Source organism: Megalops cyprinoides, chromosome 5 (assembly GCF_013368585.1).
Source record: "Megalops cyprinoides isolate fMegCyp1 chromosome 5, fMegCyp1.pri, whole genome shotgun sequence".
Classification (NCBI taxonomy): Eukaryota; Metazoa; Chordata; class Actinopteri; order Elopiformes; family Megalopidae; genus Megalops; species Megalops cyprinoides.
Window position 1 is genome coordinate 34,911,252 of NC_050587.1, and position 17,562 is coordinate 34,928,813.

The 17,562-nt window shown below is 44.8% G+C and overlaps 2 protein-coding genes and 1 long non-coding RNA gene across 3 annotated transcripts; 1 reads left to right on the top strand and 2 right to left on the bottom strand.

Annotated features, from left to right (window-relative positions):
* Positions 1 to 2,754: 2,754 nt before the first annotated feature.
* tmem203 (transmembrane protein 203) lies at positions 2,755 to 4,050 on the bottom strand. The gene has a single exon (XM_036529906.1). The coding sequence runs from the start codon at positions 4,016 to 4,018 to the stop codon at positions 3,602 to 3,604; it is 417 nt and encodes a 138-aa protein (XP_036385799.1). The 5' UTR covers positions 4,019 to 4,050; the 3' UTR covers positions 2,755 to 3,601.
* A 1,858-nt stretch (positions 4,051 to 5,908) lies between these two features.
* On the top strand, positions 5,909 to 15,081 carry alad (aminolevulinate dehydratase). The gene is made up of 12 exons (XM_036529463.1): positions 5,909 to 5,965; positions 8,339 to 8,461; positions 8,980 to 9,030; positions 9,999 to 10,095; positions 10,212 to 10,347; positions 11,199 to 11,282; positions 11,516 to 11,604; positions 12,215 to 12,270; positions 12,766 to 12,853; positions 13,211 to 13,297; positions 13,762 to 13,891; positions 14,235 to 15,081. Exons 2-12 carry the CDS (start codon positions 8,346 to 8,348, stop codon positions 14,291 to 14,293), a joined length of 993 nt encoding a protein of 330 aa, XP_036385356.1. The 5' UTR covers positions 5,909 to 5,965; positions 8,339 to 8,345; the 3' UTR covers positions 14,294 to 15,081.
* Positions 15,082 to 15,653: 572 nt separating this feature from the next.
* On the bottom strand, positions 15,654 to 17,302 carry LOC118777459. The gene is made up of 3 exons (XR_005004969.1): positions 17,225 to 17,302; positions 16,051 to 16,131; positions 15,654 to 15,750 (listed from the first exon to the last, which is right to left on the bottom strand). It is a non-coding gene; the product is annotated as an uncharacterized LOC118777459 (long non-coding RNA).
* Positions 17,303 to 17,562: the final 260 nt, after the last annotated feature.

Sequence of the window (17,562 nt, forward strand, 5' to 3'; positions counted from 1 at the left end):
TAAGAAATATCACCAGCAATTATTACAACAATGTTCGAAAAAAAACAGACGAAAATGAATAAACAAATAATTTCTTTTACCGCCCATTGTGTTAGCGTATTTCGGCTCGCAGCTCAGAGTGAGATTACCGCTGTTCTTCATCAAACATTTATCATCGCACTGTCACTACGGGCTGTGAATTCTAATGAGCTGGACTTCGCCATGCAGTCACCCAGCCGCAGAGGTGTTTCAGTACACGCAGCTGGCTTTGTTCTGTGATGTGGCGAGCGAACCCAGCCTCATTTAGACAAATTCGCAGGCTACTCGTTATGCATGAGGTATCCTCGATCCGACTCTCCGCTTTGTCTTTCGTAGCCAATATGCCTATTACACACACGGAACTGTGCTCATTAAAAAAAAAAAAACGACTCGAGACGAGATGAATCACATCCCTCCTACTCTCCACGAACACGTCTCTGTCTTTTCCCTTATATGCACGTACGGTCTGAATAGGCGTGAGGCTGTAACAGCTGCCATTTGAGGATTTCGCGAGGAAACCGTAACTAAGCGATGCCGTAGCTACAATACGAAACAAGACAGCAAACCAAGCGTGCGTTTGAATTCCTAGGAAGAACTGGGTTCAAAATAAGACGAGTCTCGGTGATCGTGCCCCATGGTGGTTTTTTTCGGAGGCTGAATCTGCACCTGCTCTTCGCGCGAGCGAAGTTCAAATCCAATAAAATGTAGTCCTCATTGTCACAACTCCAATCATCTCGCTCAGCGCAATATACGATTCAATTTTCATTTTACTTTTTAAATTTTCGTCAGTGGCCTAACGTTTAAAAAGAATAATAGTACGTGAAGGGAACTACCACTGGGACAATTCTGGTGTCTATGGTAGCCCATACTTAAACACTACCAAATACTACCAATTACAATATAGACTATGTATGGCTTTGTCAGAAACAGTAAAGGTGTTTGGTTTGACAGCCACGATATTGAGATGAAATTACAAGACTTCAGGATATGTGTGCTGTCTGTGATGCATCCTTATGGAGAAATTTTTTTTCACTTGCCAAAATTCGCTGCTACTTTCATCGAATAAGACTGTTTTGTAATCCATGTCAGTCTATTGAACTAACGCGCAAAGCCTTCTGGTGCGTGTTGTTGGTGGTGAAATAGGGCTAGTCGTAGCCTATTATGTTAACTTAATATTAAATAACTCTAGTGGCGACTGCGAATCAAAAAAAGGTTAGGCCGAGGTCTATTTCCTGCAGTCACAAATATTGTTGCTCTTATGCTTATTACGCTATTAATTCAGCAAAGTTGGACGCAGTTAATTTTTAAGCAGTTAAGTGATTTAAATGTAGGTTATATATGGGTTTCTTCAAAAGAGACGTGGTTTTATATTAAGTCATTAGCCCTTTCTTAAAATATTTGTAAGATGTATTGAAAAGAAACGATCTGACAAGCCGAAAACTGTATGAATGGCTATAGAGCCTATTTTTAATAATATCACCTACGTCACCACCTCTACGACTCAGGAGCTTGGCACGGGTCTGATTCATAAGAAACAAAAGGCTTATTCTGGACTCTGCTTATCATCGCGTTCCTCTCGCCCAACTCCCTCGTGCAGTCCGCTATTTATTATTACCATCACCACCCATTCCTTGGTCGCCACGGAAACAAGAGCAAGGGTCCTCCTCTCATCCACATAAGGCAACAGCGACGCCCTGTGGCCTGAAGTCAGAAAGTTTGCAGCCACCAGCAGTTGCAACCATTCATCGCTCTGGTGAAATCATTCGCCGCCGAAGACACGGCCACGGTGGGCCAAGCTGAAGCACTGCGACAGGATATGTAATATGCGATTTTCACCACGTAACGAAAAGATTCTAAACATATGTAGCTTCATAATATGAAAACAAGAGGCGTAACTTACTTAACAATGACTCGAGACAGAAATCAAATAAGCAAAACTAAATCAAAATTTTAAATATCACAGATAGTAAAATATAAATAACTTACTCTGAATGTCAAAGCAGGACTGATATTTTCACGTAAGATTCAATGTGACATGTAAACATTGATTATTACTCATAATTTAACTGTTTTTTCAAAACTAGCATATACGAGATACCTATTTAAGACGAAGTTCTGTAATTTCCTTAATAGAATGGTTACTTTAAAATATACATATTAAAGCCGTTGTTTAACAGACAATTCTAAAGGCACTGAAAATTGTTGCGTCTGTGTCCGAATGTGTCAAAAATTGTGTCTGACACTGCAATAGTATTTGCATTGGGGGAGGTGGGCTGGTTATGCTCAAAGTCTCTTAATCAACAATTGTTGTGTCTTAACAGGGATCGTTAAGGTTCACCATTCTGCCTGCATGACAGGACACCTGCAGCAGAATGCTGTGAAGTGAATGCCCTCCGTTCCCCAGTCAATTCTCACACATGCTACATCCAACAGGGTAGTCAATGTCTAATTTGAACTGGAATGAGCTGCAATGAATTCATGCTAAGCTGTTGTACATTACAGTACTGCAACACAGTCTGTCCATTCACACGCTGACAAATACTTTTCCGTTAGGCGGGGTGACAGAAATTCAAGTTACCTTTAATAACAACGACACAGATATCCGTCTGATTAATCAATGTCATAGCACCTGGGATACTTTAAATACTGCAGAGGCTCTGATGCTTAACATACTGATGGTTTATTTACAATGCATACATATAACAAGAAAAAGGCAACAAAAAGACATGTGCAGGCTGAGAGGCAACAAGGGCAAAGTGTGGACTGTCCCCCTCACGCACCACCCTACACAGCCAGGGCCATTTAAAATGGGACAGTGCAAATGAAAACTCTCTCTCTCTCTCTTTTCTCTTAACCATTAGCATCAGCAACATCATTACTAAGGATACAATAAAACCTTACACACAAGCTTTATCAGGCGGATAAAAACCTGGGGGAGAAACACCTCACACACACCTTCAACGTGTTTAGAACACCTCTGATATAGAAAACACAGTGCACGACGCTTCACAAATAACATCAGCCGAGGTTCACATAGAAAAGTACAGTTGCCAAAGACAGGCCGGTTATTTTTTTACAGCTTACAGTACTTGTGAAGGGAATGCATTTTCCTGTGTCCGTCCTTGATTACACAGAGAGTGATGGTACAAAATGTGGCGGTTCGGCCGAACGCGAGTGCAGAGGACGCTGGCTAATGCCTGCAAGATGAGACAGTGGGAGGGACCGTACTCATATTGATTGACAGGGACGCCACAGCCCTGGAGGGAGAGAGAGCTTTGCATGGCCTGCTTGCAGCGAGCGTGACGGACATTAGCTGCAGGAGCAGAGGCTGCAGGAAGGAGTGCCTGTTGGGGCCGGAGTGTCCAGCGGTCAGTTTGTCTAATCCATCCATCACGGTTGGCGCGGGATTTAACCAATAACCCGCAGTAACGTGTCGGCATGGGCGCTGCGGTCGAAGAAGCCGGCAGATCCGTCGAGCTGGGCGTCCTGGGATCAGTTCGTAACTTACACCCGAGTGCTAATTACAACTCCCCCCACCCCCGAAGCGTGCAGTGTGTGGAGCGTCTGTGGCGGCCCCCCCCCCTCAGTTGACGCGGCAGGCGCGGATCATGAGCAGCTGCAGTAGGATGAAGAGTGGGGAGACGATGAGGCCGAACCACAGGTCTCGGGCCTGCTCCTGCTCGGCCAGTTTCTGGCACAGCAGCACCTCGCACACCAGCTTCAGGCTGAGCACCGTCAGCACCCAGAGCAGCCGCAGCACCGCCAGGCGCCGCTCGCCCTCCTGGTACAGCCGGATGGACACGATGGCCGTGAAGTAGGTGCTGAGGCCGTCGGCGGCGAAGAGCGGCACGAAGACCAGCCACCAGTTCATGCCGCCGTAGAGCCAGTCGGCGCGCAGGGCCACCAGCACGCTGAAGACCAGCAGCGCTCCCAGGTGGAGGAAGAGCTCGAAGGTGGCAAAGCCGAGCCATTGCACCAGCTCCCTCAGGGAGAAAAGCATGGCCGAAGGGTTGCCCGCGCGTGCAGGTGGGGTGCGAGGCCTGGTGTTGAAAAGTCAGCGGAGAGGAGGAACGGAGGAACAGTGCCGGGGGGGGGGGGGGGGGGGGGGGCACTATGGAGTACTGGGGGTTAAGAGGAGGGGGGTTGGCAATGCAGGCCAGACCACAGCTCTCTCACTGGCTCCCCACAGACTCCACTGCCATGAGGGACAGCAGGAGGGTGCTAAGGAAGGTATCAGTCACTGTCCATGTGCACAGAGATGCGGGTCGCTGGTGTGCAGTCTGGTGGGCCTGGACAGGATCGAGGCAGGAAGAGGCGAAAGCCCTGCAGGGACAAAAGAGAGGAAAAACGAGAGGCTTTCATATGCAGCACAAAGAAACACAACGCCATTGATCTGCACAGCGTGATACCTGTCACAGGCCAGGCGTGCAAATACATAATGCAGAACGGGAAGCAACAGTCCCTTCACTCATTCAGCTAACATGTATCCGTCACATCCGTCACATCTAATACGAAGCAGTGAGTTACATTTTGCACACCTCTGAATCCATGATGAGGGCAGATCTGTAAGCGCAGCTAGACGCCGGCAGAGGCAGAGGCATTCAATTATGGCAAGAAATAATAATAAAAAGAAGCGTAGAGGAATGCAGTGGCTAGCCAGCCAGTTTAGCTAACCAAACTTACATCTGAAACACATAAATACCATACGCTGTGATAACGCCATTTTTATTTAATCTCTCTCTTAGTTATGTTGCTCACCACATTAACTTTATTTATAGTGCACCAGTCTAGGCTCACGACCTTCCCTTCTTCAATCTTGTTACCTAGAGTAGCTAGCTAACTGGCTATCCATCTATCTAGCTAGCGAGCTAACTGCCTGTTTAAGTTCACCTATTTATCATTCGACGTAAGGTGTAGATAGCTAACTACATCAGATGGCCATCTAGCCCTTTACCTTAAATCTGCACTGTCGATCAGTCCATCCTGTAAAATAACAGAATTCGCAGGTGTGCAGCCCAAGACACACAGACAGAGATGGACGGACAGATAGCTGCCACCCAATTCTTCACTGCATTAGCCAGCTATCTAGCTAGCGAGCTGCCCACCTTCCGCCTAAACGTATGGCACTTATCGCGAGAGTTTGAGGTAAAATTACACGAGAAAATAGAGCCACAGACGTTCTACGCACAGATATTCAACTTTAGTGTTTCTTAAACTCTCGGACTGTCTACATGTCTACATGTCTCTAAATGTCTACATACTTTCTCATTTGCGCCTGTGCTCATTTGTTCCTGCTCTGACATGTTGCCTGGCAGCAAGCAAGGTATAACTCGCTATGAACTGACAGCTCAATCACGGGATTAAAGGAACAGGCAAGCCTCCGCACACTCCACGTACAGATTCTCCTCTCATACCTCGCCCTGGCTGCAGGCCCCATACATAATCATCATAACGTCTACTTATCCACATGAAATTTGCTGGTGTGAAAGGGAATGTACCACGCCCCTCGCGACAGATCCTTTCATTGCTCCACGGTCACACGGACGACACAGGAGGGAGACAAACCCTTGTCGCTTGTCGCTTATGGGCGTTCCTGGCTTGTGGTTACAAGGTTACAGAACTAAACAGGTAGGCTAGACATTTATGGATCATTTGTTTCAGCAACGTGTGTCACGCTGCCTTCACTCCCACTGGTAGTCGCCGTATAAATAGACCCACGTAGTTGGCTTTGCAACGGCCACTTGTCTCTTGTCGCTGTAAATCGCGAACTCACATTGAAAATGACGGCGGCCCGTCGCTTTGTCTCTCTCCTATGTCATCCGCGTGACCGTACTATCTGGAGAGTATATATACGATCTGTGTCACAGCGGCACCATTTGTACGGTGGCCGAGTAGTAACGTGTGTGAGTTCAGATCATCTTTTACAAGCAGGCGTACGAGTCCGAAGGTAAGACGCCAAGCTAATGCCCCACTATTATTTTGGGTCGAGTTCATTTGTGTGCGATTTTGATACAGTTAGGTGTAGTTCAACGACCATTTGAAGCAACAACACCACAGCGACAGATCACTTTTGCTGATTATCTACACCAGCTGTCTAAAGACGTTAGCGGCTGTGCCACAAGGGACAGAGAGGTGACACTTGGAAAAGTTGTGTGGAAAGGAATTTGTGCATGTTTTTGTTTGCCTGTTCATTTTTTATGTTTGACCACATTTGCATTGCATATTTGCATCGTTATCTGAATGTTCTCCTAGTTTGTCTGCTAATACGCATCTAGGTGTCTAGTGGCTAATAACCAGCTTGTAGCCCAGGTTTGAAATATGTGTTTGTAGCCGTAGTAAAGTATCGCTAACTAAATAATAACTATTTAGCTAGCTAGCGTCGTCTGCGATGCAAAAAAATGTTAGGAAACAAGCTAAAAAGATAGCCAACGAAGGAGCCGACAAGCTTGTTCGAGCGGAACCGATTTATGAGTGTTTCGTCTCAGCGGCGGTTTCATTCATTGGGCTGTCCGGAGTAGGAATTGCTTGCCATCTAATATTTGACGACAGAATTGGCCAAATTGGGGATGCTCGATTCAGTGCTGCTTTCATTTTTTTGGGGGGAATGGCATAAGATCTGAACGAAACTAAAAGAAATGCTTTGAGACGGGCTTTGCGGATGTTTTCAGGAGGCGCGCATACTGCACTGCAGCTCTCGCCTCAAGTTATGCAAGTCGGTTGATACCGATCGAGGCACGTTGGGTCTGAATGAATGAATGAAATATAACGATGTCAACAAACTGCATCACATTACTGCCATTTAGCCGACGTTCTTATTCAGAGCGACTTACATAGGTTGCAGTTTGATCCATATATACAGCTGGGTAGTTACTGAGGCAATTTGCCCAAGTTAAGTACCTTGCCTGACATTAAAACTCATTCGTATAGGGCGTTCTTGAAATTCGCTATAAATGATTCCAAGGATGATATTCTTGCTGATCCAAAAACTTCAAAATCCAAATGTCACTAATGCACACCATGTAGTAGTGTAGAAGTCTTTTTTTCTTTAGCCCAATGGTACTGTGTCTGTGACCCAATAAAAAAATTAGTGTAGTTTCATGACGTGTCAGAGATTGAAAAAGTAAACTGGGAAATAAAGTTGTGTACTTGCTCTAAACATATTAAATACACAAACAATAATGCATCACCTTGTAAAATACAAATTATTTATAATTATTTTCAGCCATTCAGGAGTAGACAATACTGTCCATTTTGTCAGTCATTTGGTTTTTCAGTTAAATACTGTTTATATATAATGATATATATGACAATATATAATGAGCTGTCAAAACCATCCTTTATCTAGTGAGGGTGTGACATTCCCCTAAGGTCACAAACGGCTCCCAAGGGTTCCATTCAGAGATGTTCAAGGAAGAACCTGGGGAGAAAAGGCGTTACATCACAGACCAGTTTTCCGCATTTGGTATTTTTTGAGAGGGAGGCATCTGTATGCTCAACTCAAGTTTCCACTGATTGTACTGAATTCAAACTGTTTATTATTCTGTTGAGAAATAAAACTGGCCTGCATGTAGGCCACATCTCCTTTTGCTTGACCTTGTTTTGGGTTAAATGATAATAGCATGTGCTCAAGGACAAGAGCAGACTCAACATGAACACGACAAAAAAATATTCTCTTTGCTGCAAATGTCTGTACACATGAATGAGCAAGAATGGTCTAAGAAAAACAGTTTTGGTCACACAGCTCAGAACTGTCTGGGCTTGTAGTAGTGAGCTTGGTTGATTTCTGGCTTTAAAATATCTGACTGAGCCACATATCTGAAAGCCAATGAAACGGCACAAATTGAAAATTGCGACCGTCCTGTGTTGATGAAGAATCGTTTTGATAATATAGGGGCTACATTAGTTTGTAGCAGCCTATTTCTGTGGTTTGAGGGTCCTCTCTGCCCAGTCACTGCCCACAAATGTCTGTGAATTAGCTAGCGGGTGGGAAGCACTATGACATAGGTAGCCCTTATGGTAGCCCTTACTTGATGCATATTTATGTGAAACAGAATGTAAGGAATTTGCTGATATTATGAAAAGAACAACATCGTTACATTAAAATATACAGGAAATCACTCACATACTGTACATGAGAATATAACATATGTATTTGTAATATGTCATTTTGACATGTTGGAAAGATGATCCATATATTCCCCGTAATTTTGTTAGTTTTGATTTCTGCTACATTTGCACATGGCAAGCCAGGTTGTTATGTCTGCATGCAGCATGTGACATTATTGCCCCTCTCCCCTTCTCCCTGTCTCTGCCCCCCCAGCGCAGAGATGCAGTCTGTGGAGTCTCTCCTGCACAGTGGCTACTTCCACCCCACTCTCAGATACTGGCAGACCTGTGCGGCAGACCTGCGTCCAGAGAACCTCATCTACCCCATCTTCATCACGTAATGCCCTCCTGCTACCGTCTGTGTGACCTGTGTGCAGGGGGTGCACGCACTACGCCTATGATGGCTGTGTGCATGGCAGTTCATGCATTGGGAGTGTGAGGGGTGTGTGCATGGCAGTTCATGCATTGTGTCTGTGATGGTTGTTGGCCTGGGTGTGCATGCATTGGGAGTGTGCTGTCTGTTGCCTGGGACTGCATTGCACTGTGAGTGTGCGTGTATGTGTGCTGCCTTGTAACTGGGTAGAGGAAGTGTGTGTGTTGGTGTCCGTGTGAATGAGTCATTGTTGCACTCTTCCTTGTAACAGACACTGAGTCTAATACGCCAGAGCTGAGTCGTGACTTCCCGGTCCATCACAAGCTCTTTATGAACCAGAAGAAGAACAATCCGGTTATTGTAATTTTTTGTTGTCAGCGTGCATACTGTAGATGTGAGCGTGTCAGAGTATGAGCGTGCATTGTGTCAGTGCCGAGTGATTCAGCAGTAATGCCCTGACCTCCCCCCTCTCTCCTTCCCAGTGACAGCCCCGATGCGGTGGAGCCTATCGGCAGTATGCCAGGACAGGCCAGGTACCAGAGACCCCTCTCACTCACCACTCCTTAACCACAGTGTCAGTCAGTGTTGTAAAGGTGTTAAACCAAGCAAGTGGAAAAACAAGAGGGCATTTCTCCAGGCTGTAGCCAAGCAGACAGCTGCAGCACACAGCAGCTGCGATTCAGAGAGGCAGTGCTGTAGTGTTAGACAGGGTGGTCTATGGGCTGGCCTGCGGCCTATAGATAAATGTAATCTGACTGGGTGGAACCGGAGCAAGCCCTGGGCAGAGATAAGGAGAAAATCCGTTAGCCCTTCGTTAGCCTGGACGTGGTTCAGGTGATCAGCTCGACATCACAGTTGGAATTGGGAGATGCACAGTTACAGTGTGTACTTCACTCCACAAGTAAAGTGTACTGATGGTAAACAGCTGGAGGGTGTATTTCTGTGAATTCTGCCATTGCCAACTCTGTCCAAGGTTTTTTTTTTTTTCTTTCTCCCAGATGTGTGCATCCAGAACAATTGCATTTAATTTCATGTTAATGTTTTAGTCATGTTTGTATTGAGTCTCTTGGCATGGTAGTTGTTAGTAAGACAAATCCTCACGATTAAGAAAGAGCATGTAAAATTTCAATGATTTAATATGAAACAACATTATTCCTATGATTTTTGGACACATTCAGCTGAAGTCTGCCTTCAGATTCCTGTGTTGATTTCTGATATTTTTCCCCCCATTCCATTAATCATTTGGCTCATTTCAGCCACATCTTGGGAATTGTCTTCCCTGTAGCAGATCCACCAAATCCAAAACAGTGAAGGTTCTCTCTAACCGATACATTCTGATACATCAGAAAAGAAAGGAAAAAAAACAGATTAAATGTGAGGCATGCTTCTATATTATTACAACTGGAGGCATAACATACTGATGTGCTATAGGTTTTTCAACGCAATTTACATTCTCAAGCTCATTTATCTCATACCTTTATCTCTCCTTTTCAATGCACAGATATGGGCTCAATAAGCTGGAAGACATGCTACGCCCCCTTGTGGAAAAAGGCTTAAAGTGCGTGCTTATCTTTGGTGTCCCTGCTAAAGTTGCCAAGGTTGGTTGCACCAACAACACTTTTAACCTTGTACAAAGGCGGACACCCTTGTTGTGTCCTGTTGCAGACTAGGCCTCTCATCCTCCACCCACGGTGACTGTCCTTTCCCTCTGCAGGATGATCGTGGCTCGGGCGCGGACACGGATGATACCCCTGCTGTTCTGGCTGTGAAGAAACTGAGGTCCACCTTCCCTGACCTGCTGGTGGCCTGTGACGTCTGCCTGTGCCCCTACACCTCGCACGGACACTGCGGTGAGCCCCTGACACCCCACGCCCCTACGCTTACAGCAAAGCGTGGAATCAGCTGCTCCGTCTGCCCGTGTCTGTGGGTCCTGCTTCCATAAGCATCGGATTTGGTGTTGTACTCCACATCCGTCACTGTCACCCACAACTGGGTGGTTGCATGGGGGGTGTGAAAGAAGCACACAAAGTGAAACCACTCGGACTTCCTCAGTGTGTGTGGTTCCCTCAGTGTGCTGTGTTCAGTTTGTGTCAAGGGTAGACATGATCTAGAATGTTCCACAGGGGCCATTTGAAATGGGTAAAGCTGCTTACTGCAGAGGACAGGCAGAACTGTAACACGCAGAGTCCGATTACGCATGTGTTATGCTAGGATATATTTTTGTGCTTGAGATATATTTACTCTGTATGTAAAAGCTGTAAGATCTGAAATGCCTCAAACATTGACATGTGGAGCATTCCAGGGATAAGGTCTCCCATATGTACTGCAGCTTGTGGAACCTGCCTGGGGGAGAGCTGTGACATCATTATGTTTCGGTTGGCAGTAGTGCCCCCCGGTAGCAGAAAGCTTGGCAGAGCTTTTCTGAAGACCAGCTTGGAGCATGTTTTGAATTGTTACCCCAGTGTTACCCCAGAGAAGCAGAATAGCTTTAAATATGACCACACTGCATTAAATCACATAGTGGACATATAATCCACTATGGCCTTTTTAAATGGTTTGAAGGTCAGAGGGACAAGGGTGTCTTCTAGCAAGTTGTCTCACAATCCATATCCAAGTCATCGCACAAAGAGGCTGTGTTAAGCTATGAGTTTTTACATGTCAGACCTGACATGTGAGAACGGTGGGCTGTCTCTGTTTTCAGGAATCCTGACCGACGATGGCACTCTGGACAATGAGGCTAGCTGCCTGCGTCTGGCGGAGGTGGCGCTGGCCTACGCCCAGGCGGGTGAGTTTGCCTTTTCCCCCAACTGCAATTACATTTGCCAAGCAGAGGAGTAAGCTGGGTGGGGTGGGGGAGTTGTGTAATTGTGGTCTGCAAGAAAGCAACCAGTTTGACTCAGATTCATTGATTGGATTAGTCACTGTGGAGAGGTCCCACATGACATTGGAGGTGTGGCTGTGATTTTACAGGGCGGTGTCATTGGGAATGTCAGCTCACGCCCCACCCTGTCTTTGCAGGTTGTCACATTATCGCCCCATCGGACATGATGGATGGGCGAGTGGGAGCCATCAAGCAGGCGCTGATGTCCAACGGACTGGGTAACAAGGTAAGGGCTGGACAGGTGTCGGCAAAGTGGAAGTATCAGTTATTTTCATTTAGCATACACTCTCATACAGAGCGACTTTCATAAGTTGCGATTTTTACAAGCTATCCATTTATACAGCTGCATATTTACTGAAGCAGTTGTGGGTTAAGTACCTCACCCAAGGGTACAGCAGCAGTGCCCCAGTGGGGGACCAAACCAGCAACCTTTTGGTTATGAGCCCTGCTCTTTACCACTATGCTACAATGCCACCCCTGTGTAGCATATGTCATACTTCAGAATTAATTTCATATCCAAGTATACAAAATCTCCCTAGTGAGGGAACTGGTGAGACCTTATTCCAGGAACTGTTGGGAAACCAAACCAGCTGCAAGGAAAGAATTATGTAAAATGTCTTAGCAAGTGTCCATTGACTATTGTAGCCAGCAGACCTTGCTTTTTTATTCAATCAAGCTGTTACAGATATGAATGTTTTTTGTGGGCAAAAATCCCCACAGCATAAACTGCTGTTTTTGGGAGAATTTATGTTGATCTAACAGTTGAATGAAAAGGGATTTGTTGCGACTGTAAGAAAGTTTGCATAAATTAATTAACGCATCTGTCTCTCTCTCAGGTGTCAGTGCTAAGCTACAGTGCCAAGTTTGCCTCCTGTTACTATGGTCCCTTCAGGTAACCACGGCGGGGTGCTCGGCGTAATGCACGATCACTGTCTCCAGCATTCTGTTATCAAACCTATCAAGTCTCTAGAAGAATCTCTTATTAACTGGGGTTGAAATTGTAATAGGGCTAATTCACTGAACTTGATGAATCTAGCATCCCGATTTTTTGTCAGTGTTCTTGTTGCAGCATAACCATAGGATTCAAAAATCACGGAGAATGTAAATCTGATTTAAGCAGGATCACTGTGTTACAGACAATGCATTAAATAAACATTACATGCTTAACAAGGACAGCTAAACCTCAGTGTCTGATCACCATTTCAGGAGTCTCTGTTCCAGATCTGAGATCAGTTCAGATCAGATCTGACAGCAGCTCACTGGTTGATTGTTCTCCTGTTCTTGTGATCTGCTGTCAGTTTGTGGGTTATGCAAGCGGCCTGTCAGGTGCCCCTCTCACTGTTGTGTGTGTGTGTGTGTGCGCGCCCGTGTGTGTGTGTGTTTGTAGGGATGCAGCTCAGTCCAAGCCAGCATTTGGGGACCGTCGATGCTACCAGCTTCCCCCTGGGGCAAGAGGCCTGGCTTTGCGTGCGGTGGTGAGTCTGTGTGCATGTGTGTGTGTATACATTTCTCCGTGCATGTCTCAGCGATAATCAGTAAGCGTATGTGCGTGTGTGTGTACAGGTATGGACATGTGTTTCTCAGTTATAGGCAGTAAGTGTGTTTGCATGGGTGTGTGTGAGTACACACATATGTATGTGTGTGTGTGTGTGTGTGCGTGCGTTTCTGTCACAGCTATAGGCAGTAAGTGTGCGTATGTACAAGTACATATCTCAGTGATGGGCAGTAAGTGTGTTTGTACATGTATATGTGTGCTTGTTTTACAGTTAAAAGCTGTAAGCGTGTGTGATTGTGTAAGGGTGCATGTCATTACGCTCGGCTGTGCGTTTCAGGATCGTGATGTGAGAGAGGGGGCGGATATGCTGATGGTAAAACCAGGACTGCCCTACCTGGACATGGTGAGGGAGGTCAAGAACAAGGTCAGTACCAAACCTACTCTGAAATGATGTACCCTCCATTGACAGGATTATACATGTTTAATTACACATTCGTATAACAGCATTCATTGTCATTCACTCTGCTCATAACAATCTCTGTCTGTATAATAAACGAACACATATTTTGCCCATGTAAAATACTCTGCTGAAGAACCGAAGCAGAAAGAACAAATGTAATTCTCTGTGGTGTTCATGTTGTCTACATATGTGCATTTTCTCTTGGATGAATGTTTTTTTTTTTTTTTTTTTTTTTGAGCTAGTGAACATCTAGAGCAGAATATTTGAATGTAGACTTGTGTCGTTGAGATGTTTGTACAACTTGGCATTTTCTTGTAAATAGTGGAAATATTATTACCACGATGATGAGCAAGTGCAGAGTGGTAGCTCTTTCCAGCTCCATGTTTCCCTCACCCCTGCCCCCCCCCTTCCCCTGGCTGCCCCCCCAGCACCCTACCCACCCGCTGGCTGTGTACAACGTGTCGGGAGAGTTCGCCATGCTGTGGCACGGGGCCCAGGCCGGAGCCTTTGACCTGCGAGCTGCTGTTCTGGAGGCCATGACTGCTTTCCGCCGTGCTGGTGAGGGTTGGGGCGTGGCATACGCAGTGGGGGTGTGGGATCTGCAGTCAGGGGGTGGGGTGGGGTCGGCTGAGTAGTGTTTTTTGATATTATGTTCATTGAATCGGTTCCTTAACATGGTTAATTTTATAAGATATACTATATCTGTATTTAATGTTTAACCTCAGTATTGGAATGCAATGTACTGTATGTATGTTAAAAGCTTCAGTGTGAAGAGACAGCAGGTGCTATTTTTATATTAAAACCGATTGTACTAATTGTGCTAATTATTCCTGACTGCGGAGCATGCTGCATGGTCAAATACCTCCTGTTAAATGGCTGCATGTTCATCTCTTTGCTCCAGGCGCTGACATCATCATTACTTACTACACACCTCAGCTGCTCAGCTGGCTCAAGGAGTAGCTTACAGACAGCTGGATGGAGTGATAGCATGACAGACAGACGGTCTGTCGCAGTCACTCAAGGCTGACCTACACTGACCATGGGGAACTTCAGATATTAAACTGATGATCAGTACAGATGGACAATCAAATAACTGTTTCGGGTTCTGTGATCTAGTGACTGTGGTGTATGGTAGTGTATGCACCTGGCTTCCCTTAGTTTCCTGGCTGTCTAGTCTGGATAGCACAAGTTAGTTTGTGGTAGGGCCTGAATGGGGTTATGCTCACACTTGCTGGTCTGACACTGTTGCGTATTCAACTTTCCTTTTGTCCTGAAAGTTGCTCTGAATAAGAGCGTTTGCTAAATGAATTCAATGTAATGTAACTCTAAACAATTAAGGATAACGTTTAGCACTCTTCACTCCTATTGGCCATGTTGAGGTTTTAAATCAGATTCTAACCAATAAGATCCCTTCAGTCTGGGAAAGCAACTACTGTTCACCATGTCATTCTGTGAATGTAACTGAATCCAGTCACAATCAGTACCTTTCCACTTTCCACATCTATCAGTGACAAGGCTTGAGGAAAGGGTTTGATAGGGAAAAAAGATTGTTCTTGACTGTGGTCACCAAAGATTATTGCTGATTGTCTATGTTTTGGGGGCATTTCTGCTTAAACTGACATTGTTTCAAAGGTCTAGTTTTTCTTCCTCATAATCCTTTGATTGCCACTGTTGACACTCACTGACATTTGTAGCTGTTGATAAGTTGTTTTTTTATGCTAATAAAATTATGGATCAAAAATATGGAAATGAAGCCACAACTGAGTGTAAATGTTTCCTTTATTAAATAATATAGGAAAATAAATACAATATAACTAGGTTCGATAAAGTTTTATAGGTGTTGCTGGAACAGATCTAACTAAACCACCCTCACTGACTTCATCTTATTGTAATTATCCTAACACCTAATGGCAACTGAAAATACTCCAGTATAACCATTACTTGCTACACACAGTTAGTAGGCATGATTTATACTTGCAGGTGGAGATATCTAGATTCTGAGCTGTAAGCATTACTCTGGAGGGTTTGCGATAAGAAGAATCAACGGTTTACAGATGGAGCGTCTTTGTAATGTGGTCTATAGGCCTCATACAATGTAAAACAATAATTCTCCATTTTCACCATGGCCACCCACCCCATTTAACCCCAGCTTGTTTCTCTGTGCTGTGTAGTTATAGTCAGTCATGCCCGGCTCCCTCATTGGGAGTTTACAGAACAGCCATCATTAATACAGCACAGAGATACAGTGCCCTCTACTGACCACATTCTAGAATTGCACCACAGATTCCCCCATCCCCGATGTGACAGGGAAGTCCTGGGACTGCCGCACTCTTCCCCTTAGACGCCACATCCCGTGGCACGAGCTGGAGCAGGCTTAATGGCTGGAATCCTGCGAGCAACTGTCTCCACCTCCCACCCTGCGAAGGAGGAGGAAAAAATGTCAAAATGTCATATATTATACACACAGCAGTGTAGCGTAGTGGTTAAGGAGCAGGACTTATAACCAAAAGATTGCTGGCTCAATTCCCTGCTGGAGCACTGCTGCTGTACCCTTGGGCAAGGTACCTAACCCACAATTGCCTCAGTAAAATATCCAGCTGTACAAACGGATAACAAAAAAATCTGTAACTGGTGCAAGTCACTCTGGATAAGAGCGTCTGCTAAAATGCCAATAATGTAATGTAATGAAAGATGGCCCTATTCATGTGTGTACTCACTAGAGTGCGGCCGGCCTCATCCTCTGGACCTCCTCCCAGGACTGCAGCAGGCTACTATCCTATCAGCCACATAGGACAGCGCTGAAAAAAACAGAGACAGGGGTTCATTATAACTGCAGGTTTTCACATACAACATCATAATTCACCATGGAACATGCAACAGAAATAAAGGCAATATCATTTTCATCCACACCTTCCACAGCTGCATTTCCTGCTGCGCTAAATGTGTGAATATGATACATAATATGATTAATAATTAATTGTTTATTAGTTCATACTGCGTAGCGTTCCAGAGCTGTTGGTGACCTCCTACACTAATCTGTAGTTTTTGGTAATTAATTTGTATATGCAAGCTATCCTTTCAGTGTCACCAACAGCAGGAGAGCTAAAATGATAACAGCAGCGGCTGTATTTGGAAAAGAAAAATGTTTAGCCTTCTTTCCTGCTCCTTCTCATCTTTGAGAATAATTACTGGGAATCCTGTGAGGTTAAACTGCAGCCAATGACCAATGCTCTCTTTCTTTATGACTGGGCTCCCTCTCCAGGTCTTCCAGTTAGACCGTTTGGCCCATTAGAACATGAGCTGCCCGTGGAGTCTATCTACTGTTTCTCCACCTCTCAAATTTCCTCCTCCCAGTCCGTCTCCTCTCTTCTGAGTCATCTCCTTCGACCCATGTGGTTACCTCTCATCCCATTCACACTCTACCTGTTTCCTTCACACCTTCTTTCTCCATCCTTTTTACACCGTCTCCCAGCAATAAAGTGATCATATTATAATATTATATTACAGCCATGCTGTTCCTATCTCTCTCTTCATGCAACCTGTCTATTATGTCTTGAATTAGGTGATATCACCTCTATCAAATTACCTTTTCCAGGATCATTGAAAGAGACACACCTTCATTAAACTGAATACATCAGACGTATATTTATTTAATGAAAATCCCTTTATATTCAAATCAATCTAAGCTACCTATTTCAAACATAGCACAGATACATAAACTAAATAAACTAATTCATATCTTTTCGCAGACATTCAGAAAGAGTAGCCTTCAAACAAAATAAATGTTAGCTATTTCTGTCAAAGGTGATATTTTTTAATCTTTGACAGCTCGATACACAAAGTGTTCCTTTTATTTTACCTCCAGTTAAAAAAAGTATGATGTATTCTTACCTCTGAAAATCATTCAGCACATCTCCAGAAACGCCGCTGTCTCCCTGCCTCTTCAGTACGTGATGGTTCTGACGTGAGTGTAACTATGATACATATAAACAAGTCATTTTGGGCGTAGGTGACTGGTCTCTTGCGATTGGCACAGCCAATAAGAGAGTTCGTAGATCCCGATTGGTCAGAGGTGAAAGAAGCTACAGGGCTAATTAATGAGCCATTTTTTATATAAATGTGTAGCTATGTATCAACTAAGAACACCAGATAAGTAGCTGTAACATTCTGAGTGCTGTTAATCAGAGAATTTAAATTATAGACCCACATATTCTCCTACTTACTGCAGT